We start from the raw sequence: 26,323 nt of genomic DNA on the forward strand, positions 1-26,323 counted from the left end.
TCCCCCAGCCCTGAAGTCTGGCTCCAGACTTGTCTCTTCAAATCCTTAACTTCATCCCATGCTCCAGTCAAACTAAACTTTATATTCCCCAAACATGTAGGAGATTCTTACCTCCTTGTTTTTGCTGGTGCTGGCTCATCTCTGCCCATTCAAGTCCTACTCATCCCTCAGGGCCTTTGGGTCCTTGTAACCTCCTTTCTTGACCTTGGGGGCAGTGGTCAGTACACACCTGGTACTGGGGAGACAGGGTCTCAGTCACGGCCCCACCCCTGTGTGAGTAGAGGACTTGCATGACGACACAGCCTGAGTCACCTGTGTGACTCCCCAGAGTAACTCCTAATTAAAGGAAGCTAAATTTAAGTAGGACCTTTCAATAAATGGGCACTGGAGTGAACTGATTTGCTGATTTGCAATACCAAGGGCTTCAAATGTCCAGTAGGGCAAGGGTCCTCTCTACTCCCTCCCCCTGTGTCAGGCTTTCAAACAGTGGTGGAGGGTTAGAAAGAGTGGCCCACCCTGACTCAAAGGGACTTTTGGTACTAGGCGGAGATCCAACCTTTTATGTCCAATGCCCTGTCCCATGTTGCCTACGTCCCCCTTGAAATGACCAAATGAACCCAGTAGGAAGAATTCCATATCACCTCTAGAATCTGGAGAAAAGCCTCTCCATCGTAACCAAAAGTTCAAGGCCAGGAGTGGAGATAGCTGAGCACAGTGGAGCCACTCACTGCCTGTTGAGGGGGACCACCAAGTTTCACTCCCATTTCCTTGTATGGAGATGAGGGTGGTCTTGGGGTGGGGGTGGGGTGGAGGACAAAATCCCAACTTAGCGGGGTCTTTGGAGTCTGTGTGGGGTGGGACGTTGTGGACTCTAGAGCCGGCCTTAGCAGCAGGCACGTGGAAGGGCAAGTGTGCCGAGTGGGGTCAGGGCAGTGCCAAAGTTGCCCCCTTCCAAGGGCTGGAGGGGGAGCCACTGTCCAGCTGGTTCCAGTGGGTACTTAGGCAACAGAGACAGAGCAATGGCCACAAAGGTCAGACACAAGAAATGTTTGACCCAAGCTAGGACTTCTTTTCTGTCTTATGTCCTATTTAAGAACTCCTTACCTATTCCAAGATCATGAAATGTTTCTGTTTTCTTCTAGAAGTTTTAACGTTTTAGCTCTTAAATTTAGTTTTAGCTCTTACCTTCATTCTAATTAGGGTGTGTAGTATGAAGTCAGGATTGTAACTCTCTCCTTATCTGGCATATGAATCCCCACTTGATCCAGCATCATTTCTTAGAAAGATCTTTCTTTCCCAAATGGCCATATATATGTGGGCCCTCTATTCTGTTCCAGTGATCTATACATGTAGTTTTACATTAACACCACACTGTCTAGTTTGCTGCAGCCTTATAATAAATTTTGAAATCAAGTAGTGTATATCCTTTCTTTTTTCAAAGTTGTTTTGTTCATTTTAAGTTTTTTGCATTTCCATACGGATTTTATTTTATTTTTTTATTTAAAAAAAAATTTTTTTTTCAACGTTTATTTATTTTTGGGACAGAGAGAGACAGAGCATGAACGGGGGAGGGGCAGAGAGAGAGGGAGACACAGAATCGGAAACAGGCTCCAAGCTCCGAGCCATCAGCCCAGAGCCTGACGCCGGGCTCGAACTCACGGACCGTGAGATCGTGACCTGGCTGAAGTCGGACGCTTAACCGACTGCGCCACCCAGGCGCCCCCCATACGGATTTTAGAATCAGCTCATCAATTACTGTAAAACAAACAAAAAACTTGCTGGGATTTTGATTGGGATTGCCATGAATACATAGATAAACTGACCCCTTAAGAAAATCACCATGGTGTAACTTTCTGTTTATTTATATCCTCTTGAAGCTCTCTCAGTATGTTTTGTGGGGTGTTGCTCTGTATTTAGTTTTCTCTTCTTGTAGTGTCTTTTTCAGATTTGGGGATCAACACTGGCCTTATGAAACACTGGAAAGGGTTTTCTCTCTACTATTTTTTGGAAGAGTTTGTATAGAATTAGTATATTTCTTTCTTAAGTATTTGCTACACATCATCGGTGAAGCCATCTAGGCATGGAGGTGTTTTTCTTTTGGGGGGGAGAAAGGTTTTAAATTACAAATTCAGCTTTGTTAATAGATATAAAATCATCCAAATTGCCCTTTTCTTCTTGAGTGAGCTTTGGTGACTTGTACCTTTTAAGAATTTGTGTATTTCATCCACCTAAGTAGTGGAATTTATATGCCTAAATTTGCCAATATTGTTATCCTTTAACTGAATGATGTCTGATGGTGACCCTTTATCATTTCTGATATTTGTAATTGGTGTCTTCTAAAGGCTTATCAATGCAGTTGAAATTCATTATTTGTGGATTCTGTATTTATGAATTCACTTACTTGCTAAGATTTTTTTGTAACCCTCAAATCAATACCTGCAACACTTTCAGATGTTGGAAAACACGCACAGACACTGAAAAGAAATTGAGGTGCCCAACACACAAGTTCCCAGCTAAGGTCGAGAGGAGTCGCCATGAGATGGCTCTCACACTGTAAACAAATGCCCTTTTCGTCGTCTATTTAATGCCAGATCTGGGGCATTTTTGTGGTTTTTGTTGGTGGTTTTGCTGTTTAAAATGGTCCCCACGAGCAGTGCTGAAGCGTTGTTTAAATGCAAGAAGGCTGTGGTGTGCCTTATGGGGAATATGTATGCGTTAGATAAAGTTTGTTTGGGCCTGAGTTAGAGTGCCGTGGGCCATGAGTCCCATGTTCATGAATCAACAATATGGATTAAATTAGGTGTCTTTAAAGAGAGACACACATAAAACCAGGCTATTACTGATCTGCTGACAAAACGTTGTGGCCAGAGGCTGGCGCAACCTAACCCTGTATTCTCCCTAGCAGCAGTGGCTCAGTGTTCTCTAATTCAGTGTCCCCCACAACTTTATAGAACATAACTCCTGCAAATAATGAGAAGCAATTGTACTATTGATCTCAACAATCCAGCTTCTTGTTTCATTGATTTTCTCTATTGTTTTTCCATTTACTATTTCATTGATTTTTGTTTATTACTTTTTTTTCCTGCTTACACCGGGTTTAATTTGCTCTTCTTTTTCCAGTTTTTAAAGGTAGAAGCTCAGGTCATTCACTGTAAGCCTTTCTTCCTTTCTAGCATAAGCATTTAGTGCTATTAATTTCCCTCAAAGACTGTTTTTAGCTGCTTGTCACTAAATTTGATATGTTGTGTTTTCATTTTTATTCAGCTCAAAATAATTTCTAATTTCCCTTGTGATGTATTCTCTCTTGACTTATAGTTTATTTTAAATGTTATTTGCTTTCCAAATATCTGGGAAAGTTCCAGATATCTTTCTGTTATTGATTCCCACTTTAGTTCTGTGTGGACAGAGAATATACTTTGTATGACTTCAATCCTTTCATACGTTTACTGAGAATTGTTTTATGGCCCAGAATGTGACTTTATCTTAGTACACATTCTATGTATATATCTCCTGATATTATAACCAGTTCTGCTTTGTGTACTTTGAACCTTTTTATTTGAAGCATAAACATTGGTAATTCTTATGTCATTTTGATAAATTAGCTGAAAGGACTCTATCTCTGGTAACAATGCTTCCTGTGGAATCTACTGTGTCTGATATTAATATAGTCATTATAGTTTGTTTTTTTGTTTTGTTTTGTTTTGTTTTTTAGCTTTCTTTTCATTAGTATTAGTAGGCTTATCTAATTTCAACCCTTTAACTTTTTTCCTTGTTTCAGCAGCTTGGGAGACTACTGTTCCCAAAGAAGAATGCCATTTGCCTTTATGTTTCTTTATGTAGTTTTAGTGGCATAACTTGATTTTGATGTATTTTGAAGGTTATATGTATTGAGTAGTATAGAAATATAGAAAACAAAAATGTGTACAAATATGCAGAAATGTATACTTTTTTGCTTTACTGCAACATTGTTCACACTAAGCCCCTTGCAACTGAATGCTCTGTAAATATAAAAATGCAGACTTCGTGTGAACGATGTGTGGCCTTGGGTAAGTTCCTTGACTCAGTTTTCTCCTCTGTAAAATGGGGATAGTAATAGTACCTCCCTCATACAATGGTTGTGAAGATAAATGAGCTAATACATGGGAAGTACGTAGAACAGTTCTTTTAAAAAAATAATTATTGGGGCGCCTGGGTGGCTCAGTCAGCTAAGTGTCCGACTTCGGCTCAGGTCATGATCTCGCGGTCCGTGAGTTCGAGCCCTGCGTCAGGCTCAGTGCTGACAGCTCAGAGCCTGGAGCCTGCTTCCGATTCTGTGTCTCCCTCTCTCTGACCCTCCCCCGTTCATGCTCTGTCTCTCTCTGTCTCCAAAGTAAATAAACGTTAAAAAATAAAAATAAAAAAAAAAAAAATAATTATTAATTTTGGTCTAGTGCAAGCAGGGAGGAGCACAGAGGATCTGAGGTGGGCTCTGTGCTGGCAGGCTGACAGCAGTGACCCTGATGTGGGACTCGAACTCAAGAACTGTGGGATCGTAACCTGAGCTGAAGTTGGATGCTCAACCAACTGAGCCACCGGGGTGCCCCTCTCAGAACAGTTCTTGACATGGAGTAAGTGCTATGCAAGTGTTTACCCCCACTCCACGCTTTAACTTCCAACTGATCTGTTCCATTACATTACAAATGAGCAGCTGTAGTTGACAAGATGTAGTTGGGTCCTTCCTTTTATCCAGTCTGGCAAAATCTTGTCTTTTAATTTGCGTTAAGACCATATAAACTTGATAACTTTATTTTCAAATTTCTAGGGAACCAATACCAATACCCCAGTATTAGTCTTTAAAGCAAACCATGATAAATTCCTGAAAGTGGAACCATTTAGTTACATTTTCTGGGCACAACATAATGAAACTAAAACTTAGTAACAGAAGGTTAACTGACAAATTCTGAACCGTTTATACATTTTTTAAAATCCCTCCACTGAAAGGCAAAATCAAAGCGGATGTTCAGAGACGAATGACAATTAGAATACGAACTGGAATGTTTCAGCGCGTGGAGCATGGGCCTGAAGCCATGGGTACCTCACCCAAGTTCTGGCTCTGCTGCTGCCCGCTCTCTGTGACTCTCATCCAGGTGTTGATACAAAGATAGCAATACCTATCTTGGAGGATTTTTTCCTGACTAAATAGATGACACTTAGCGCTCTTTAAATGTCACTGATGTGTGTGTGTGTGTGTGTGTGTGTGTGAGACATTTCCCAGTCACAGTTTAGATATGTGAAAAGGGAACTCTGTTTCTCTGTCTGGATCCAGCCCCAATTCTACTGATGGTAGAAAACTTAAACTTGAGCATGGAGGGAAACTCAGTCACTTCTTACTTTAGTCTCTTGGGGATTAATACTCAAGCAATCCACACTCTTTCCTGGCTCTCTCCACATCTCTGGGTCAACTTCTCCAGACTCGGATTCCTGGGCAGGAACATCTGTTTGGCGGAGCTGGGACCACATGCTTTGGGAAGGAGAACAAAGAATGAATGTCTACCCTCCTGCAGCTTCAATAGTTAGTTAGGTGCAAGATCTTTTACATGCCAATAGAGATTTCTCCACACGCCTAGCGGCCCAACCCCAGCAAATGTGGATAAGATCTCCCTTTTCAGAAAGAGGAATTTTGTTTCTGTCCTAAATTCTGTTTCCCCAGAATGTGCTGCGTCCCATGACTCAGTCCTTCTCAGTCGAAGCTCTTATATTGTTATAAACTCTTCCCCAAACTATAGTTTAAGATTCACACTATGCGTTAAGCCCTTCAGGTTTTGGCTCCATTCTGCAGAGGTTTTTAGAACAAATAATTCACTGTAATAGCTCAATGAGTAGAAAGCCAGGGCAGCTAGAAATTTAATACCTTGGCAGAAAATCTCATTTTACCCTCTTACGCTGTCCTTATTATCATTGTTAGAAAATATATGGGATGCAGCCAAAGCTGTACTTAGAGAAAAATACACAGTATAATAAATATGAACACCAACTTTAAGTTAGACCAGGGTTCAAAATATCCCTGCTCTGCTGCTTACCATCCATGTGACCTTGTAGAAATTTTTTAACTATCAAGGCTTAGTTGCATAATGGTGTCAATAATATTACAGTTTATCCCTGAACAACATGGTGGTTACGGGCACTGACTACCCCCATGCAGCCAAAAATCTGCGTATAACTTTTTACTCTCCAAAAACTCAACTACTGTTGACCAGAAGTCTTACCAATAGCTTAAAACAGTCGATTAACACCCAGTTTGTATGTTGTGTATTATATACTGTATTCTTACAATAAAGCAAGCTAGAGAAGAGAAAATGTTATTGAGAAAATCGTAAAGAAAATACATTTACGGTACTGTACCCTATTTATTGAAAAAAAAATCCATGTAAAAGCGAACCCACTCAGTTCAAACCTGTGTTGTTCAAGGTAAACTGTATTTGCTTCATAAAGAGGTTGTGAGAATTGCATGAGATAATTCCTTTAAAGTACTTAATACTATGCCTGTGTGAAAGGAATTCTTGGATAAACTTGAGAAAGTGGTCCAAGAGACTTTTTGGTCATTCTTGGCCACTTGTCACATGACCATTCTTCCAGTGGAAACTTTCAGTAGAAGAGTGTGATACACAAGGCTCAAGCTGTTCTGGTTCCATGAGGTAATAGATGTAAGATACAGAGGCGCTTGGGTGGTTCAGTTGGTTCAACGTCCGACTTTGGCTCAGGTCATGATCTCACGGTTCGTGAGTTTGAGTCCCATACCAGGGTCTCTGCTGTTGGCACAGAGACCGCTTTGGATTCTCTGTACCCCTCCCTCTCTGCCCCTCCCCCATTGGTTCTCTCTCTCTCTAAGTAAGTAAGCTTCAAAAATAGAGGTAAGATACAACTGAGCGTGGAGTGTTTTCTTAGATTTTACATTTTGCTGATTTGCAGTGTAGTATTCCTGACAACACATAGACCAAGTTTATCTCTCAGTGCTCCAAATGAGAACAACAAGCTGTAGTTAGATGACGTCACCGTCAATCTTGGATAAGCAACTGGAAGGTAGGAAGGTAGAAGGGAAGGAAGTCGTTGCCACATCAGATCCATAGAGCTAAACTGCAGATGAGCCTCTGATTGTCCTCCCTTCCTAAGAGAGGGAGCTCTTCTGAAAACCGGTAAGGAGAGAAGCTTCACCATCAAAGGGCTGAGGAAAATGTATAGTGACTTACTTAATCCTTTGATTTGAAAATAAAGGGACTATAATGAAAATCCCTTCTTATTGACATTTGTATTGTTACAGACCTGGTGCTTGTGTCCCTCTAAAATTCAAGTGTTGAGGGGCGCCTGGGTGGCTCAGTCGGTTAAGCGTCCGACTTCGGCTCAGGTCACGATCTCGCGGTCCGTGAGTTCGAGTCCTGCGTCGGGCTCTGTGCTGACTGCTCAGAGCCTGGAGCCTGTTTCAGATGCTGTGTCTCCCTCTCTCTCTGACCCTCCCCCATTCATGCTCTGTCTCTGTCTCAAAAATAAAGAAATGTTAAAAAAAAATTAAAAAAAATAAAACTCATGTGTTGAAACCTAATCCCCAATGTGATGGTATTTGGAGGTGGGCCTTTGAGTGGTGATTAAATCATGGGGGTGGAGTCCTCACGAATGGGACCTGTGCCTTTATTTATTTATTATTATTATTTTTAATAATAATTTATTATTATTAAATAATAATTATTATTAAATAAATAAATATTTATTTTTGACAGAGATAGAACGTGAGCAGGGGAGGGGCAGAGAGAGGGAGACACAGAATCTGAAGCAGGTTCCAGGCTCCGAGCTGTCAGCACATCTGCACAGAGCATGATGCAGGGCTTGAACTCATGAGCTGTGAGATCATGACCTGAGCCGAAGTTGGACGTTTAACAGCTTAACCAACTGAGCCACCCAAGCACCCCTGATTTGATTTAATTTTAGAGAGAGAGAACTCAGGAGCAGAAGGGGAGATGGGGAGGGAAAGAGAAAGAGGGAGTGGGTGAGAGAGAGAGAGAGAGAGAGGGAATCTCCAGCAGGCTCCATGATCAGCACAGAGCCCGACTCAGGGCTCACTCCCATGACCCTGGCATCATGACCTGAGCTTAAATCAAGAGGTGGACACTCAACCAACTGAGCCACCCAGGCGCCGCAGAACTGGTGCCCTTATAAGAGATCTGCGAGAGTTCCCTCTTCCTTTCTGCCATGTGAGCACAGAACTAGAAGAAGTCAGACTGCAACTCAGAAGAGGGCCCTCATCAGAACCCCACCTGCTGGCATCCTGACCTTAGACTTCCAGCATACAGACCTGTGAGAAATAAGTTTCTGTTGTTTATAAGCCACCCAGTCTATGGTAGTTAGTTACAGCAGCCCAAGGTGACTCAGATAATGTATCTTAGAATTCTGAACCTTACCCTTACTAAATTATAAAAGCAATCAATTACCTACTTTCGGGCCTGAAGAGAGAAGGCTGTCCCTTGACCTTTGAAAAATGCCCCTAGGAGCACTTGGGTGGCTCAGTCGGTTAAGCATCTGACTTCATCTCAGGTCATGATCTCGTGGTTCATGAGTTCGAGCCGGACTTCGGGCTCTGTGCTAACAGCTCAAAGCCTGGAGCCTCCTTCGGATTCTGTGTCTCTCTCTTTCTGCCCCTCCCCCCACCTCATGCTTTTTGTCTCTCTCTCCCTCTCTCTCAAAAGAAAATAAACATTAAAAAAAAAGGAAAAACAAAAGAAAAATGCCCCTAAAGTGGCCTGAAACATGACTGATAATATAAATATTATTATACTAGTTATTTTAAAAGAAAAATAACAAACTAGGTGTGGATGAAAGCAGCTAGACAAATTACAAAAAATAAAGAAAAGTACCATAAACAAATATTGAACTATAGTTACTGAATGAATGCTGAAGTCTTTGGGGGCAAAATGTACCAGTGATTGCAACTTACTTTGAAACACATAAAAAAAAAATAAGATGGGGAGCGCCTGGGTGGCTCAGTCTGTTGAGCGTCCGACTTTGGCATGGGTCATGATCTCGCAGTCTGTGAGTTCGAACCCCGCGTCGGGCTCTGTGCCGACAGCTCAGAGCCTGGAGCCCGCTTCTGATTCTGTGTCTGCCCCTCCCCTGCTCATGCTCTGTCTCTCTCTGTCTCAAAAATAAATAAAAACGTAAAAAAAAAATTAAAAAAAAAAGATGGGTGGATATATGGATAAATAGCGACAAAGCAAATATAGTAAAGTGTCTGTTGTACAACCTAGGTGGTGAGTATATGGATTTTCCCTTTCAAATTGCAAGTTTGAAATCTTCCATTATAAAGTGCTTAAAAATTAATTGATATAGAAATTAATATAGTTAAGAACAGAAAATTATGCCTTAGAACAAAGAAAAAGAGAATTGAAAATAGATCCTAGAGCTGGGAAACATATCAACTGGATAAAACTTTACAAAATCAAATTTAAAAAGTCTAAAAAAGGAGAGAAAACTCAAATGTACTACATTAGTAATAAAAAAAGGGGATATAATCTTTTTTCAGAAGTGGTCAGAAAAATAATATTGTCAACCCTCCACTAGTAGTTTTTCTGAATTGGGCAATTTTCTAGGAAAATACAAATTACTAAGATATATTTAAAAAAGAAAAAAATCTGGGGCACCTGGGTGGCTCAGTTCGTAAAGCATTCTACGTCAGCTCAGGTCATGATCTCACAGTTCGTGAGATCAAGCCCTGCCTCAGGCTCTGTGCTGACAGCACAAGGCCGGCTTCAGATCCTCTGTCCCCCTCTCTCTCTGCCCCTCCCCTGTTCATGCTCTGTCAAAAATGAATAAGCATTTACATAAAAAGAGAGAGAGAGAGAGAGAGAGAGAGAAATCTAAATGAGCCAATAGAGCTATTTTTAGAAAGGGAAAATACCACTCCTTACCCAAACAGAGATGGACCCAAAATGGGTTTGCAGCCAAGTTCCATCAAACCTTTGAGAGAGAGATGATTCCAAGGTAGAAAACCTCCCCTGTTCATTCTAATGATTAGAATGATCTTGATTCTAAAACCTACAAAGTATAGCAAAAAAAAAAAAAAACACAAAAACATAGTGCAACATCATTTATGACTATAAGTGCCAGATTCAGCAAATTGAATCTAGTAGTGTATTATGTGAATAGTACATTATGACCAAATAAAATTTATTTCAAGGGTATAAGGATGATTTCATATTAAGAAGTATATTCACAAGTTATACTCACAAGTCAAGGAAAAAATGTAAGCAGATGCCAAATATATCTTTGATATAATTCAATATTCATTACTGAGTTAAAAAAAAAACAACTCTTATTTTTTCTTTAGCAGAATAAAGGGAAGCCCCCTGAAACAAACAGTAAAACATGTCATACCTGGGGGAGCTTCGGTGGCTGAGCCGGCTAAGCTTCCGACTTCGGCTCAGGTCATGATCTTGCAGTTCATGGGTTTGAGCCCCGCATCGGGCTCTGTGCTGACAGCTCAGAGCCTGGAGCCTGCTTTGAATTCTGTCTCCCTCTCTTTCTGCCCCTCCCCCACTCACTGTCTCTGTCTCTCTCAAAAACAAATACACGTTAAAAAAAATGCCATACTGGGGCGCCTGGGTGGCGCAGTCGGTTAAGCGTCCGACTTCAGCCAGGTCACGATCTCCCGGTCCGCGGGCTGATGGCTCAGAGACTGGAGCCTGTTTCCGATTCTGTGTCTCCCTCTCTCTCTGCCCCTCCCCCGTTCATGCTCTGTCTCTCTCTGTCCCAAAAATAAATAAACGTTGAAAAAAAAATTTAAAAAAAATGCCATACTTGAACATGTCATGCTTACCAGGAAAACAATGTGACATTCCCATTAAAATCAAGAACATAGCAAGGTTTCCAGCAATCACCACTGTTATTCAACTTTGTTCTGGGGGTTCTAGCCAATACCAGGGCAAGAAAAAGATGTAAGAGGTATAGATATTGGGAAAGGAAGAGAGAAGAGGGCTTCCCCTTGGAAAAACCTAAGAAAATCCATTAAGTTAATCTAAAATTTAAAAAATGATAGCCGGGTCCAAAAAAATGTTTTTAAAGAACCGATGCACACAGCACCAGTAGCCAGTGAGACTTTATCATAGGGGCACGTTGAGAATAGCAGCGACAAAAGTACTGCATTTTAAAGCCCCCGGTATAGACGTACTTCACTAGACAGATGACCACAAGCATCTTGCTTTGAGGATGATATCCTTTCCTCCCGAGAACAGCCTGGGCTGTTTTAGCAAGAAAATGAATACTCTCACTCTTATGAGGGGTGATTACTCTCAGTGGCTGCTAAGTGGCTGGTGGGGAAGGTGAGCCGGTTCCAGAGCTCAGAGCTCAGACAGGGCTCACCCAACACTTCAGAGCCAGCAAACGATCCCAAGCGCTCCTGCCTGAAGGCAGGGTTTGTGTGACTAAAGAAGGTGCAGGGGGCCTGGAGGCTTTCTAGATCAGGGAGGGTGGGGAGTCCTGGAACTGGGGAGAGATGCCGGAAAATGATGCTGTGAAGGGCTGAGAGAGGAACAAGGAGGGGAGTGGCGTCAGGAAGGAAGGCATGTGCAGGGAGACACCTCCAGAGGGCTGAGCCGAGAGGCCTTCCCCATCTTGGGCGATGTGCTGGGGTGAGTGGCAGATACTGTCACATCTCCTCATCCTCTTACTTGGCGTTGTCCTGGCCTCCTGGGCTGGCACTTTTTTTTTTTTTCCCTCCACTTCCTTCCCTAAATTGACTTGGCTCTGTTCTCGGTCGGGGAGGCTGAACTTACAGTTATGGCGACAGGCTTCCTTATCTTCAGGTTTCTGACTGGGTTCAGCAATGGTAGGAAATGGACGGACGGGCGCAGGAAATGGCGGTCCATGCAGCGCTCTCCTTGTGTTCTGGTAACCACCCCACTGCTTTGGGCTTCGGGGCCCTAGGGGCCCCATATTCTAGCTCACACCTGCACTCTCCCTCTGGTTTCTTACACTCTGCTCACACCTTTGTGAATAGTCCCCTTATCAAGCCTTCGTCAAATTATCCTAATGGGGGGTGGGAGGGCACCTGTTTTCCTGCTGGGCCGGGATCAGCATGAAATCTTACCTGCTGGCTCAGGAAAGCAACTACTCACATCTCCAGCAGAGCTCAGCGCCAGATTGGTAGGGGGAAGACAGGTGAGGTGGTACTCAGGAAGAGGGTAGCATGTCACCTGATTACCTGGTGGGGTTCTGGCCAAGATGGGGCTTCCATCTGGCAGGAACGTGCCAACCAGCAGAGATAGTAGAAACGCCCCAAGTATGAAACCATGGTCTTGAACTTCTCCTCACAGCCTTGTGGGGTAACCACCTCTGCCCCCATGTGGACAGAAGAAGGATCCTGCCGTAATTGGCTACAGAGAGATCTTGGTACAGAGAAAACTCTAGAAGGATTCTGCACTCACTGGTAAAAGCAGGGAGAGGAAGGTGCCTTGTGGGTAACTTTGTTTATATTTCCAGGTATCTTGGGGGAATGCACGTTATTTTTTTTTTTAATTTTTTTTTCAACGTTTATTTATTTTTGGGACAGAGAGAGACAGAGCATGAATGGGCGAGGGGCAGAGAGAGAGGGAGACACAGAATCGGAAACAGGCTCCAGGCTCCGGGCCATCAGCCCAGAGCCCAACGCGGGGCTCGAACTCACGGACCGCGAGATTGTGACCTGGCTGAAGCCGGACGCTTAACCGACTGCGCCACCCAGGCGCCCCTGCACGTTATTTTTTATAAGGAGAAAACAATACTGCGAACTTCACTTTGGAAAAATGAAAGTGTTTGGAGCTGGGGGCAGGGGTGTCATCATGCTTCCCCACGTGAAGGCTTCCTGCCTTACCCTTGCCCCCCACCAGCCTGACTTCCTGAGAACATAACTAGACCTTAGACTTCGCAAGTGGTGTCTATGTGCACCATTTTGCTGTGGGCCAGTGAGAGAACAAGGTGAAAAGCACTGTATAAACTATCATTCAAAGTGCTGGACAGGGGTGCCCGGGTGGCTCAGTCTGTTGAGTGTCTAACTCTTGATTTCAGCTCAGGTCATGATCTCACGGTCGGGGAGATGGAGCCCCATGCTTTATGCTGACAGTGGGGAGCCTGCTTGGGATTCTCTCTCTCCCTCTCTCTCTGCCCCTCCCCTCAAACTAAATAAATAAACGTTAAAAAAGAAAGTGCTGGAGAGCTGTATCAGTCACTCTTATGATCCCCGTTGCTCCTTGGACTCGTCTATCAGACACCAGCTAGTGTGCTCGCCTTGTCGGTCTGACCTGACACTGAACTTAGCTCACTCTGCCCATCCCCTGGTGTCCACCCTCGTGGCGTTCTCCCACGTGGCTGGCTCCATCTCTGAGCAGCACAAATCCTGCCCTGTTGCCTGTGCCAGGGAAGGCCCAGACCCGGCCTCGGGCCTTGGCTTTGCCCTGACTTGCTGTGTGACCCTGGGCTAGTACTTCTGCTCTCTGGGCCTATTTCCCTGTATGTACAAAGTGGAAATCTACCCCCCAGCTTCAAGATTGCTGGACTGGGGAAAGGAATTTCCCTAGGAATGATGCCTCTGCTGTCCCTTCCCCTCAGCTGGCAGAGCTCACAACTCAGGCCTCTTCCACAGCCGGGAGAGAGGGGGAGGAGAGTATCCTGGAGCAGGGCCTCCGGTCCCTTTGGGAAATGGAGTGCCCCTGTGGGGTGTGTGGGTTTGACTCCCACCAGTCCAGGGCTGAGGGAAAATCACCAATTCACATGAAGGAAAATAAAATGTCTTCTATGGATTTTGTGTCAAGGCCATCAGCATTGCTGGCAGGCTTCACTTTCCTCCCGTGGTGGAACTGAAAACAGGACGAGGCCGAAGCCTGAGAATGGGGGCCCAGGGGAAGCCTGGCACCCGGCCTGGCTCAGTTAATGTTTCCTCAGTAGAGTCTAGGATGTTCACAGGACAGAGGAAGAGGAAGCACAGCCTGATAGCGAGATCAGCGGATGATCTCAAAGGTCTCTTGCGACACTGAAGCTTGATGGGCTCCACAGTCATCCGGGTCCACCAGCACAGCCAGGGGGGCAAGGGCAGAGGCTCTGGATGTCATTCTGGCCTGGCATTCGAGGCCGGCAGGACTGATCTGCCTGACACCGCCCCTTCCTAACTTGTCAGCTCCACTGTTCTGTCCCGGGGACCAACCCAGACTCTCCTGCCTCTGTAGCTTCGCTCAAACTGTACCTCCTACCTAGAATGCATCTCCTGAAGTCACCTGGCAAAGCCCTCCTGTTTCTCTCAGGCCCAGCTCAAATCAAACCCTCTATAAGAAGCCTTCTGTCTTCTTCTTTCTCTCCTCCTTCTAACTCTTCCCAAGTCACTTTGTACAGATTACCTACTCCTGTCTCTCCAGGCAAACCATTACTAATGGCAATGCCACTCAGGAGCTCTTAGTTGACAAACTTTCTTACTAGAAACAAATGTCCCAAGGCTTGTACTGTAGCTGTCCTAATGACTGTGACTGATGCCAATAGTGGCCCCATGCCAAGCTCACCAGCTCACTGAGAAGGGAGCCTAGGCTGGAGGAGGCCTAAGAGGCCTTTGCATTAGATGTGGGATTGGCGTTTTAAAATAACCAGGGAAGAGGCCTGAGAAATGAAATGAGGCTGTTTAAATAACTGGAGGTAAGTACTGAAGATATGGAGTCAGAGAACGTTGATGATGGGGTTCTACTACCTAGTTGCAAATGGGTCCACCTAGCACAGCTGGGGCCAGTTACTGGGAAAATAAAACTATTGCCACGTTTACACTCTAACAAGTTGAGACTGCCAAAAAACTGGCTTTACCTGGAGGCAAATGCTGTTGGTGGCCTTTGCCTTCTTACTTGCCTTCCTGCACTTTGACTCCCCTCGGGCAGCGGAATGTTCAGTCCCTGACTGTCTAGCTATAAAAATGCTGTTCCCCTTGGCCAGTTGTCTATGGCAGGAATACGACCTGATCCTGGCCAAGGAGATACAAGGGACAACTGCCGAGGGATTTCTGAGAAATATTTTTCTTAGTCATAAGAGGCACTGGCAGCAAAAGGAAAAGACACTTGTGACTCTTTTTTTAAGTTTATTTATTTATTTTGAGAGAGAGATGCGGGAGGGGCAGAGAGAGAGAGAGAGAGAGAGAGAGAATCTCAAGCAGGCTCTGCACTGTCAGCACACAGCCTGATGCAGGGCTCAGACTCATGAACCATGAGATCATGACCTGAGCTGAAAGCAAGAGTCAGACGCTTAACCGACTGAGCCACCCAGGCGTCTTGAGAAGGCACTTGTGACTCTTGTCTTTCTTCTTGCTCAGAACGCTGTGCTTGAAGCTTAGCTTGGAGCTGAGACAAGCACCAGGAGACCATGACGGGGCTGCGATCTCTTCACCATGGACCTAAAACAAGGATGTGGTGCCATGAGTGACATATTTATCTGCTGTCCATGCTCTGTAGAAAAACGGTAACTTTGGAGAGATCAACCATTTAGAGTCATCCAGTGACTGGCCTTACGCCTGTCTCGTCTGTCCAGCCCTGATAGAGCTGGTTCGGAAGCGAAGCATCCAGGAAGCAAGCAGGATCTTCCCCTGGTTGGCCTGCTTCTATTGGCTTCTGTTTGATTTAAATTTTCTGCACTCATCACAGGGTCTCCTCTTTGTTCCCATTCTTGCTCTTGGTATAACAACTATTTTATTATTAGTCGCTTTGGATAATTCCCTCTTCCAATAGGTCAGCCTCCAAAGCACTCCCCTGTTACTGGGCTCTGCTGGTTGACGGTACAAAACCGGTGGGCGTGTGCCTGGCCGGAGCGCCAGGCCCTGCTGAGTGCTCACAGGTTGAACAGGTGTCGGGGCTAACGGCCTGCTAGAGAGATGCACACTCCCCAGAGGACACATCCAGCAAGAAGGCTTCTTCTAGGAAGAGTCATTTCCTGAGAGAAATCCATTCCATCAGGTTTAGGGGGCCGAACTCCCCTACCTTCCCTCCTCTGCCACAGCGGTGGGCATGTGACCCAGGCTGGGCCTATGACTCTCTTGGGGTCCATTCCTGCTCAATCACTTTCTGTAGACTGGGCAGGGAGCGATTTCATTTGCTTTTCTAGCATCTCGGTTTCATTACCTATGGCCATATGAGCTTCTGAATCTTTCTCTGGAAGCTACTTTTCATGTGGGTATCTCACCTTTTAAATTGTCCTCCTCCTGCAGAACTACTTCCTCCTGAACTTCCAGGTCCTCCCTGCTATTATTGGGGCACAAGAACCTCGTCTCTCTCCCCCCACAGCCCAGCTGTCTCCTACAGAATCTCGATTCAAGGCCTCTACCAGCCCGACACACTTGACCTTGGGCAGAACGCTGGAGAGCCAACAGCAGGGCTGCAGCCCGCACTGGTGTTGGAAAGTCACCGACGATCAGTCTGCGTGGCCGTCTGGGAGTGTCCGGTATAGCAGCTTTCGGGGGAGAAGCCTTATCTCCCCAGAATGACCTGACGTGGGCTCGTTTTGCCCCTATCTTCGGGGTTCTCATGACTGTGTCCTCAGAGCAGGACCAACCTTTCTCTCCCTTAATATTCCCCTTCCCCCAAACCCAAGCACCTCTCTCATTTCTCTAGTTCCTTCCCTGGCCACAAAACATCTACTGATTTTTTAATAAAAATTTTTAGTCAGTCTTGGCTAGCCTGATGAGAAATGACCTGTGTGGTGGACTGTATTGTCATTCCAAATGCTTCTGGTTCCTGCCCCAGCTCCTTCCCTGCAGCCCCTCCCCACCCAACACACACACACACACACACACACACACCCCAGAAGATTATACCATCCCTACCTTTTGAAGTTAGGAGTGGCCACGTGACTTGCTTGGGCCAGTAAGGTATAAGCAGAAATGACAGTGTCACTTCTAAGCAGAGACCTAAGGGATAGTTGTGGTTCTCTCCACCTCTTCACAAACCGCCCCCCGCTCTCCTTTTTGTTGTTGTTGTTGTTGTTGTTTTATTTTTTGACTTAAACAACAGATATTTATTTTCTCAAAGATCTGACGGCTGGAAGTCCAAGATCAAGATGTCAGCAAGGCTGGTTTCTTCTGAGGCCTCTCGTTAACTTGCAGATGGCTGCCATCTTGCTTTGTCCTCACATGGTCTCTCCTCTGTGCAGGCATATATCTTGGGCACCATGTTCCTGGTGCCACCAAGCCAGGCTCAGGGCATGCTCTTCACCTGATTTTGTACACACGGCTGACCGAAGACGACCATTTCAACTAAATCTCTGGAGTTAACTATGTCCACTGTCAGCAGGACCTGGCGCATCCACTCCATTTCCAGAATTATGACTTGATCTGGGCTGAAGATCGACTCAGCCAGCCATGCCTCCAGGTAAAACACCAATGGGTCTTCCAGTTCCTGCAGAAGAGACCACCACGGCCGGGTGTAAATCCATGGTGGCAGAAGCGGTGACCTCAGCAGCCGGTCCAGGGACTGGGTGGGTGTCCATCGTCCCCCTGGGCCTCAGCAGCACCTCTGCCGTTGACTATGCTAGGACCAGCAGCCCACGGGCAAGGTCTGAGTAGCTCCCACAGAACTCCAGCCTCTTTCCTCCCCCTTTGTGAGAACGCTGGAAGGGTCCCGGAGCAAAGACGGTGTAGAGCAAAGTGCAGGTGACCCGCAGTGAACACATGATGGAAGTAAGGGGGTGAGCCTCTGTTGTCAGCCATGGAGGTTTGGGGGCCTTAGCGTCAGTGATTGATAGAAGCTCTCCAGCTCTAATCAAGAATAGGCCCTCTGTCTCCACAGCTCAGAGTTCTCTCTGCCTCACAATGAACCCTAGAGCAGCAACATTGGGCCCGAGGCAGTGGGAGGAGGACGGCCTACTCTGTTCCTGGGTCTTGGAGGGCCTAAAGCTGGGGTCTTTGTTTTTGTTTTTTTTTTTTGGTTTTTTTTGCTTTTAAAAAAAATTTTTTTTTCAACGTTTATTTATTTTTGCGACAGAGAGAGACAGAGCATGAACGGGGGAGGGGCAGAGAGAGAGGGAGACACAGAATCGGAAACAGGCTCCAGGCTCCGAGCCATCAGCCCAGAGCCTGACGCGGGGCTTGAACTCCCGGGCTGCGAGATCGTGACCTGGCTGAAGTCGGACGCTCAACCGACTGCGCCACCCAGGCGCCCCTGTTTTTGTTTTTTAACGTTTATTTGTTTATTTTGAAAGGGGGGGGGAAGGGGCAGAGAGAGAGAGAGAGAAGGAGGGAGAGAGAGGATCCCAAGCAGTCTTCATGCTGTCAGCACAGAGCCCGACTTGGGGCTCGATCTTACCAACTGTGAGATCATGAGTCAAAATCAAGAGTCAAACGCTTAACCGACTGCACCACCCAGGAGCTCCTAAAGCTGGGGTTTTTGTACTTGACTTCCTGCCACAGTATGCCCTCTGGTCCTGCCTGGGTCTGATCTGACCAGCTCTGTTCCAGCTGCCTCGTTTTCCCAGGGCCCTTGGCTTGGAGTAATAAAACTCCTACAACTTCTTCTTTCAGAGCAAAGGGCATAGCTCACCCAACAGTGATCGGTGGTTTCACTTTAAATGTTCACACTGCTTGGAAGTACACATAATCATATAAAATTATTTTTATTAAAATAGAAAAGCTTTCCAGTATATTGCATTGAAGACATTTATATAGAAAAAGCAATTGCAACAAACACGCTACATCAGCACTGAGATATTCTGAAAGCTTTAAGTGCCCACTTTTAAACAATATTTTGGTATAATGAGCATAGCCCTATATATTTCAAAGGGTACATATAACACTGAAAAAAATACTTCATGTAAAATCTAAGTTTAGGTGCATACAAACAAGAAGTATTACACTGAATAGCTTATTTCAAACTGTGAAACACATTCAAAGTATTCAATTTCTCAGACAACATGCAGACATTTTAATACTTAGATTGACATTTTTAAATATTTAAACCACAATTCTTTATAATTCTATATCAAAAAAAGAAAGTCAGACAGAACACTTATCCACACTGTGCATATCACAAAAAGCAATGTGTCTTCATGAACGGAAAGTACTGGGTTAACACACATGATTGTCACTTTACAAATATGGCTATTCACCTTCTTCATAATAAAATAAAAATATCACGTATTATTTACACGAACTACTAATTATTTCACTTTTTGGCAAGTATATAAGTAGCAGCAATCGGTTTAAAGATTGATGTTTAAAAACTCTAAGTTTAACTCGGATGAATACCGAAGAATATACATCTGGTTAATATAAAAATGCATAATGCAATATGCTTTGATGTGGTATAACTTCTCCCTTTCACAAAAGTCACACGCACCTTAGTAACCACTGAGCCTATTGCTTACAACGTGTCGCGTGAATGCCATTTCCATAGCTTGCTCTGCTTAACACAATAGATGGGTTCCTGAAGTAAATTTCTGTAAATTAAATTTGCCTGATGATGTATATGATAATTCCAAAGATGCTTTCTCTTTGTTTCATACTCTAATAGTCTCTTCACTGCGACCCCTAGCTTCTAGACAGAGCAGGTAATTATCTGTAAACAAGCACACATACCCTAGGGGCACCTTAATACTTAAAGGACCTCTGAAATGAAGTTTCCAGACACGAAGCTTATAGTAAAGTGAGTTACCTTTCTAAAAAGTGATCACGTCACTTATCAGTGATATCAAATTTGTTCGAGAGTGGGGAGGACCCATCTAAGGAGCAAACTGTAAGGCAGGAATCCACCAAAAGAAGACATCCTCTTCTCATTAGTATTTGGAAGGACATATTTTAACATTTGTAAGAACAAAACAAAAACCCTAATATTGGCAGATTAAAAAAAATACTGTGTGGTGAATAGAGGTGACAAGTGCTTTTACTTGGCCACTATTCAACTAGAAACCAGCAGTCCTGCATGTCCCTCACAATGTAGAAAAACTCGAGGGAGGAACATTTTGCACTTTTCACGGGCAGTCAGTTACGTGTCCAGACCATGTGCAAGGCAGGGCCCAGGCTGAGGAGGAGGAGGAAGGGGGGACAGGGGGCTCTGGCCTCGATGCCAGCTGATGGCACACTGTTCGAGACCTGTACCTGGGAAATGATGAGGGCAGAGAGAGGGACGTGGGATGCCAGAGTGGGGCTGTCGGAGTTGATGAGGGATTCGATCTTCTCTGCTTCTTTATTGCAGGCCTCAATCTGGGAGAGGATAATCAGATTTTTAAAAATCTAAAACCACAGAACCTAGGAAAAGGTCAAGTCAGACAAAATCCAAATATATCCCAACATAGAGAATATGCTTTCTCTGTCCTTCTTTTCTTGGCCAAAGTCACATTTTAATATAGTCTTACTTTATTACACAAATAGTAACAGCGTCAATGGAAATTAGCAGAAATGATCCATAATGTCACTGCCCTTACTTTTCCCACAATCCTGTTCACCACTTATCCACATTTAGATACCATCTTTACATGGTTAGACACCGTCATAGGGAAGGGACGTTCAATGCTTCCTTACCCATCCCGGAGGAAAGCAATCAGGCTTTACTAAACTTCCTGACTGTGGCAGTTTACAAACTGCTTGTATTCACCCCCTTCACTTGAGCTCCCACTGTTCTGATGCCAACACTTGGCCCCAGTGGGTGAGGCTCACCTCTAGAGTCTGAGGAAGAAAAATGGGGTCCATTAGACTAGTCCTGGTGGGCTCCTCCTCCCCAGTAGGAGCACAGCCCTGAGGAGACAGGTGTCTACTCTGGCTGTGTCACCGCGTGACCCGTGTCAGCCCCTTCCCTCCCTGGGTCTCGGCTGCCTGCTCTGTGTGTAAGCAGACGCCTTCCACGTCTGCACACTCTGGGCCACGGCCTCTCGGCCTCTCCGCTCTCTCACTCCTTCACGTTCAGCCGTCGAATGTGTGCTCGGCCTCAGCCACCGGGAAAATGCTCACCGGTACGGTTCTGTCCTTCAGAGGCTGCCTTGCTTTTCTCCTTCCTGCCCTGCCTAACTTTCCAAATGCCTCCATTCCCTACCCCACAAAGTCCTCCAAATGTGAAAGTGACAAGGAGGCTGCACAAAGCATGCTGAACACACCTGCAAAGCTTTCGGATAATGATCAACAGGAATGATCAGGATCACAATTTCTGATTCAATGCTGAAGTATCCAAATACGTCACACTGTGGGACAGACACGTGCATGCGGATTTTCTGAAGTATTTCCAGAACCGTTATTGGCTTTTTGTTTGTTACCTGCAAAGAGAAAAAATTTCTATTACCTGAATAAAAGAGGAATTCCTTATTGCTGCCTAGGTTACCTTGCTACCTTGCCTACTGGAACCCCTAAGTGTGGGGCCTCAACTCAGTAGGGGCCCTGCTGGCTGAATTCTAAATCTCCAGGGTCCATTCCAAAGGGCTTCTGTCTGACTGCTGAGCTTTGTAGCTAAGATAAACACTCTCACCAGAAGCCCCCCCTGCCCCCTTTTAAGCGACTGTTCTGAATTAGGGGCCACAGGAAAATGATTAAAGTCTTCCTGTAAAAACACAAGTGTTTGAATCCAAGTGGGGATTAACTTCCAGGGAGTGGCAGGTGGGAGCCCTGTGTCCACAAAAGTGGATCAGCAGCAATGGTGCAGGAAAGGGAAAAGGGCAAAACCACCACGGGAAGGTGGCACACTCCGGAAGCACCCTCAGGAGGAATGGGGACTGAGCGGGCAGGCGGCCTTCAAACCACCGGGCCTCTGCCAGTCTCTGGCTACTTGGTTCTGCCTCCAGCCCTAACTCTGCATACGGTGCAAGCAGGGGAAGGCTTTTCTAAGCAAGGCTCAGTCCAACTGTGACGTGGAGAGCAAGGTCACCAAACAGCCAGGGTGCAGAGGAAAGGAGCACAGGATCGGGTGCCAGACAGCCTAGTTCTACTGGTGATGAGCTGCACAGCCCTGGGCAAGTTGCTTTTCCGTGAATCACTTTCTTTTTCTATAAATGGGACGACACTTTCTCCTCTATGGCATTACTGAGAGGCTTATCAATACGGTTTCAACAGTATCTGGCACAGAAAGCAATTTACCTTAGCAATAGTATCCAGTTTTTCTTTGTCAAATAAAACTCTTAACATTCCAGCACATAATGGGCAACAAGCACCTGTATAACAAAAACCATTTTACGTGTGTTCAGAATTAGAAAATGAGAATTCAAAGTAGTTGGTGAAATTACCCACCCTTCATTTTGTGCTAGGAGAGTTGTAGCTGTCCTTCCTGGTGACTGTACGTTTAGATATGTTCCCTGACCAACCCGGTCTTACTATCTATACGTTTACCCGAATCCTTCCTCCACTCTGCTTTCATCCTTTACCGCTTCTCAGGGTGAGGCAGTTATGGTACAAGACAGCAAAGAGAGCTGGCCCTTCAAGAGATGCGGGGCCTGGACCCTGCTCTGCCTCAAAACTCAGTGTGATCCTGGGAAAGGGCTCTCCTGGGCCTTTGATTTCCTGTCTACAAAACAAGGGAGCAGGTGTTTTAGGGATTCCATGAGTTTTTGATTCAAATTTAATTTTAAAAATTATTTGAAGCAGTTAAAAATTATAACAAGATATCAGAACATGGTTTCCAAGAGAGAAGAGGCTTTGTTTTGCTCACGGCTATGTCCCAGTGCCTAGTCTCTGGCACACAGTGGAAGCTCAAGAAATATTTGATGGATCCAAGGATGGAGGAATAAACTTGTTAGACTCCAGGTTAACCTGTTCCATGCAGACATGGGATAAAGTCTTTCCTGCTACCTCTGTTTAAGTGGAAAGTATGACACTGGAAGGTAAGTAGTTTAAGAAAACTGTTACCACTTGTAATGGTCTGTATGAAACAGACTTTCTCGATTATATGCAACTAAAACAATTAAATTAAGATGCCAAGGCCAATCTAAGACCACAATCTTATATTTCTCCCAATTTCAAATGTTTGTGTTCATTGAAACTACTTCAATTATTCATTCATTCATTCATTATTTATTCTATATTCATTAACTACTAATTCTTTATTAACTTTATGAGTAAATTTATGCATTTGAATACATAATCATAATTTTAGTAATTAAATATTGCCTTTTCTATTTATATATTGGTGTTTGGTAGGATTTTGCCTGAAAAAGTTTGCCATATTGCTTTATTTATTTATAAAAGCTTATTTATTAAAAAAATTTTTAATGCTTATCTATTTTTAAGACAGAAAGAGAGACAGAGTGTGAGCGGGAGAGGGACAGAGAGAGAGGGAGACACAGAATCTGTAGCAGGCTCCAGGTTCTGAGCTGTCAGCACAGAGCCCAACATGGGGCTTGAACTCACAGACCATGAGATCATGACCTGAGCCAAAATTGGAGGCTTAAGTGAATGAGCCACCCAGATGCCCCAAGTTTATTTACTTTTTATTTAAGTAATCTCTGAGATCAAGAGTCACATGTTCCGACTGAGCCAGCCAGGCACTCCTACCATGTTGTTTTCAATCCAATGGGCAAGATGATATCTAAGGTAATCTACAGCTTTTTATTAAGGTGGACTCAGAGTGATGCATCTATTCAGCATCAGGTAGAGCCAAGACTTTTTGAAAAATTTAAATAAACGAGTCAACTCTCTTCTGAGTGACTCACTCTCTAGAGGTGCTAAGTAAGCCTTCCCAATCCCACCCCTGCGCCACCCCAAGCACTGCCAGCCTACCGGGTGGGATGATGGGTTTGCACTCAGTTGCAGAGAGTGAAGGACACTTCACAGCAGCACACTCAGCGACAGAACTGTACTCTGAGAGGACCCCGACGGCCTGGCAGGGCCCATAGTAATCAACAGCCACACGGTCCGAGTAGGCAGCACACACGCTACTATAGGTCTCGCCATTGTGCCCGCAGACGGGCTCTGTGGCTCTGCAGAAGGGCTGACGACAAACAAAGCGCATTTAGCCTAGAAACCTGTATGGTGCATTTTTTCTAACCAAGAGCACAGAATAGGAAGGGGAAGAGACACAGGTATAAATTCCTGGACCCTCTTAATTAAGCTCCTAAAGTTGGCTAAACTTTGGGTTGGGGGAGGGGTCAATAGGGCTGTCCCAAGATCAACTGAAATGATTACTTTTCTCAGCCTCTCTGGGACTTGGGTGCTCATTCCATGCGACCTGATATAAGATGCCGCCCCCCTCCATTCCAGACTTCTGTGATTCCAGAAGTGCCTGTTTGAAGAAAACAAGATCAATCTTCATGCACATTCAGAAGCCTTATCATTTCCTGCCGGGTATGGGATAAGTAGAGGGAAGAGTGGAGAGATCAGTGGGGCAGAGACCCAGGATCCATCAGGTAGGTTCGGAATAAGTAAGACAAAACCTGTAGCCAGGAAGAGGGAACAAGTAGGAAAAGACTGGGAATTCAGAATAGAAGGCATCAGTGCACTTGGAACACAAGCTCTGAGGGAAAACGGGCCTAGGGGGACAAGGCAAAGGCATTTTCCTGCCAGCGAAGACCAGGAAATGAGAAGCAAGAGAAGCAACGCTGTCGTCAGGTGCTAGCCAGCTGTGGGTGGGGGATGTGGTGTGTGTGGGAAGCTTCAGTGGAGTTGTCCTTGGGGGCGTTTTTTTTTACATGAACCCTACAAGGCTGAAAGATAAACTGATGTAAAAAGACATTAAGTTCTTCAAGAAATTTTCACTCACTCTTCAGTAGTGCGAGTGGGACTCTGGCAGAAAGAGTGGGAAAGGACTCTATTCTTGGAGGTCTTAACTCACAAACTTCCCGGCCGTCCTCTAATGAGGGCCCGCGGAACTGTGGGAAGTGACAGTGGTGCTACCGCTCGCCAGGGGTGTGTAACATCACATTCTTTTCCTAATGGTGGTGGCAGGAAGCCGCTCTATCCTTGCCTGGGCACTAGATGCACAAAGGTCGGTACACTAGCAAGGGAGACGCCAGAGTTAGCAGAAACAACCCAACTTGGGATGGTTCATCTTAATTCTCTCGATTTGACAGGATTCACAGAAGACCCCCAAGTGATCTTACTGCTGCTTCATCTGTAAAAGATCATAAACCGGTTCTAAGCTCAGTGTACTTGGGTTTGTCAGCCAAACAACTGTACCTGGCACGGGCCTTTGTATAAGAGGCTTTGCCCCCTCTGGTACAAGGCGCAGAGACTGCTGTGCTCCATGTGGTGTGTGTCACAAACAGGATCGCGAACCTGGTCACAGGTAAGCTGTCTCGGCAAACACTCGTGTTGGCTACATCCAAATTTATCAAACGTTGTCAGGCAGACCTGTGGTTTGGGTATGCATCTGAAAAACACAAGTGCGGCACCGTGGGCCAAGGCTGGTAGGGGAGATGGTGAGGCCAGTACGGCATTGACAAGGCACAAGAAGGTGGGGAAAAAGCAAGAGAGGAATCAGAAACAGCCCCTGCCCCCAAGAGCGTATGTAGAGCGGGAGGGTCAAGCAGGCATATGAAGTAAGCTAGTAAATGACACACAAAATGCTCGTGGGAATGAGTCATTCTGATTCAGGAGCCAAGAGAAAGCACGGGGAGGAGGAGGTGTCCTGGCCGCCACGTGGAGGATAAGGCGGGTCACACAGGTGTGCCAGGCCAAGGGGGCCATACAAGCAAAGGTGTGGTGCTAGAGACTATAGTGCTGGGGGACAGGGGAGGTGACTCTGAGGGCAAGAGTCAAGGTCGCAGGGGTTGAAGTGTCACGATAGGAGGCCATCAGGTGGGTTGGCATCTGATGCTAGAGGCCTTTTAGTCAATAATAAATGAAGCATTTTCTGGGGTTTAATCTTCAGCTCGCTAATACACAGGAGTCTGTCTTAAGAGCAGGCTTCACAGTGTGTATTGAAAAAGTCAGGCTTCTGTGCTTACAGGCTGAGGACCTGCCGCTCGCTGGTTGCAGATCACAGACAGATTGCTACCCCACGAAGCTGGGTTTTAATGGTAACATCAGGACCCTGCTTCATTCTCAATTCCTGAACTTCTTCAGAGGGGCTGGGGATGGTGGCTCTTCTTAAGACTTTTCTGCTATTTCGTTTCTACACAGGTCATTTATAACTTTCTATAAGAAGGCCTATTAAAATGTTCACCTTTCACTGGGTATTTGAAAAACAGGATATACAAATGTTAGTCTGCAAAATAAAAGGAGAAGAGTATAGCAGCTAGCATCATTTTATTTCCAAGGAAATTGCCTCTGCTCTTTTCGACGAGAAGCCTACTACTCTGAAATGACCACCACCATCATCACTACTACCGCCTGTGGTCACCTTTTCCGATGGGATTTAAAGTTGGAACGCACAGCGTGATATGGCTCTTTGGAAATTTAAGA

General features: G+C 45.2%; 1 protein-coding gene and 1 long non-coding RNA gene across 3 annotated transcripts in view; both read right to left on the minus strand.

The window, feature by feature from the left end:
* Nucleotides 1-165: 165 nt before the first annotated feature.
* LOC125150730 (uncharacterized) lies at nucleotides 166-10,524 on the minus strand. Its single transcript, XR_007146457.1, has 4 exons — nucleotides 10,399-10,524; nucleotides 9,933-10,059; nucleotides 5,371-5,500; nucleotides 166-269 (listed from the first exon to the last, which is right to left on the minus strand). It is a non-coding gene; the product is annotated as an uncharacterized LOC125150730 (long non-coding RNA).
* Nucleotides 10,525-18,608: 8,084 nt separating this feature from the next.
* RECK (reversion inducing cysteine rich protein with kazal motifs) overlaps nucleotides 18,609-26,323 on the minus strand; it is an 85,599-nt gene continuing 77,884 nt past the window's right edge. For both annotated transcript variants that reach the window (XM_047831348.1, XM_047831349.1), the window contains 5 exons: nucleotides 25,097-25,289; nucleotides 23,702-23,912; nucleotides 22,067-22,140; nucleotides 21,097-21,252; nucleotides 18,609-20,209 (listed from right to left, as the gene is read on the minus strand). In XM_047831348.1, coding sequence (XP_047687304.1) covers nucleotides 19,988-20,209; nucleotides 21,097-21,252; nucleotides 22,067-22,140; nucleotides 23,702-23,912; nucleotides 25,097-25,289 — 856 coding nt within the window. In that variant the 3' untranslated portion in view covers nucleotides 18,609-19,987. The remainder of the gene's footprint in view (nucleotides 20,210-21,096; nucleotides 21,253-22,066; nucleotides 22,141-23,701; nucleotides 23,913-25,096; nucleotides 25,290-26,323) is intronic.

The sequence above is a fragment of the Prionailurus viverrinus genome, chromosome D4 (genome assembly GCF_022837055.1).
Source record: "Prionailurus viverrinus isolate Anna chromosome D4, UM_Priviv_1.0, whole genome shotgun sequence".
Taxonomy (NCBI): domain Eukaryota; kingdom Metazoa; phylum Chordata; class Mammalia; order Carnivora; family Felidae; genus Prionailurus; species Prionailurus viverrinus.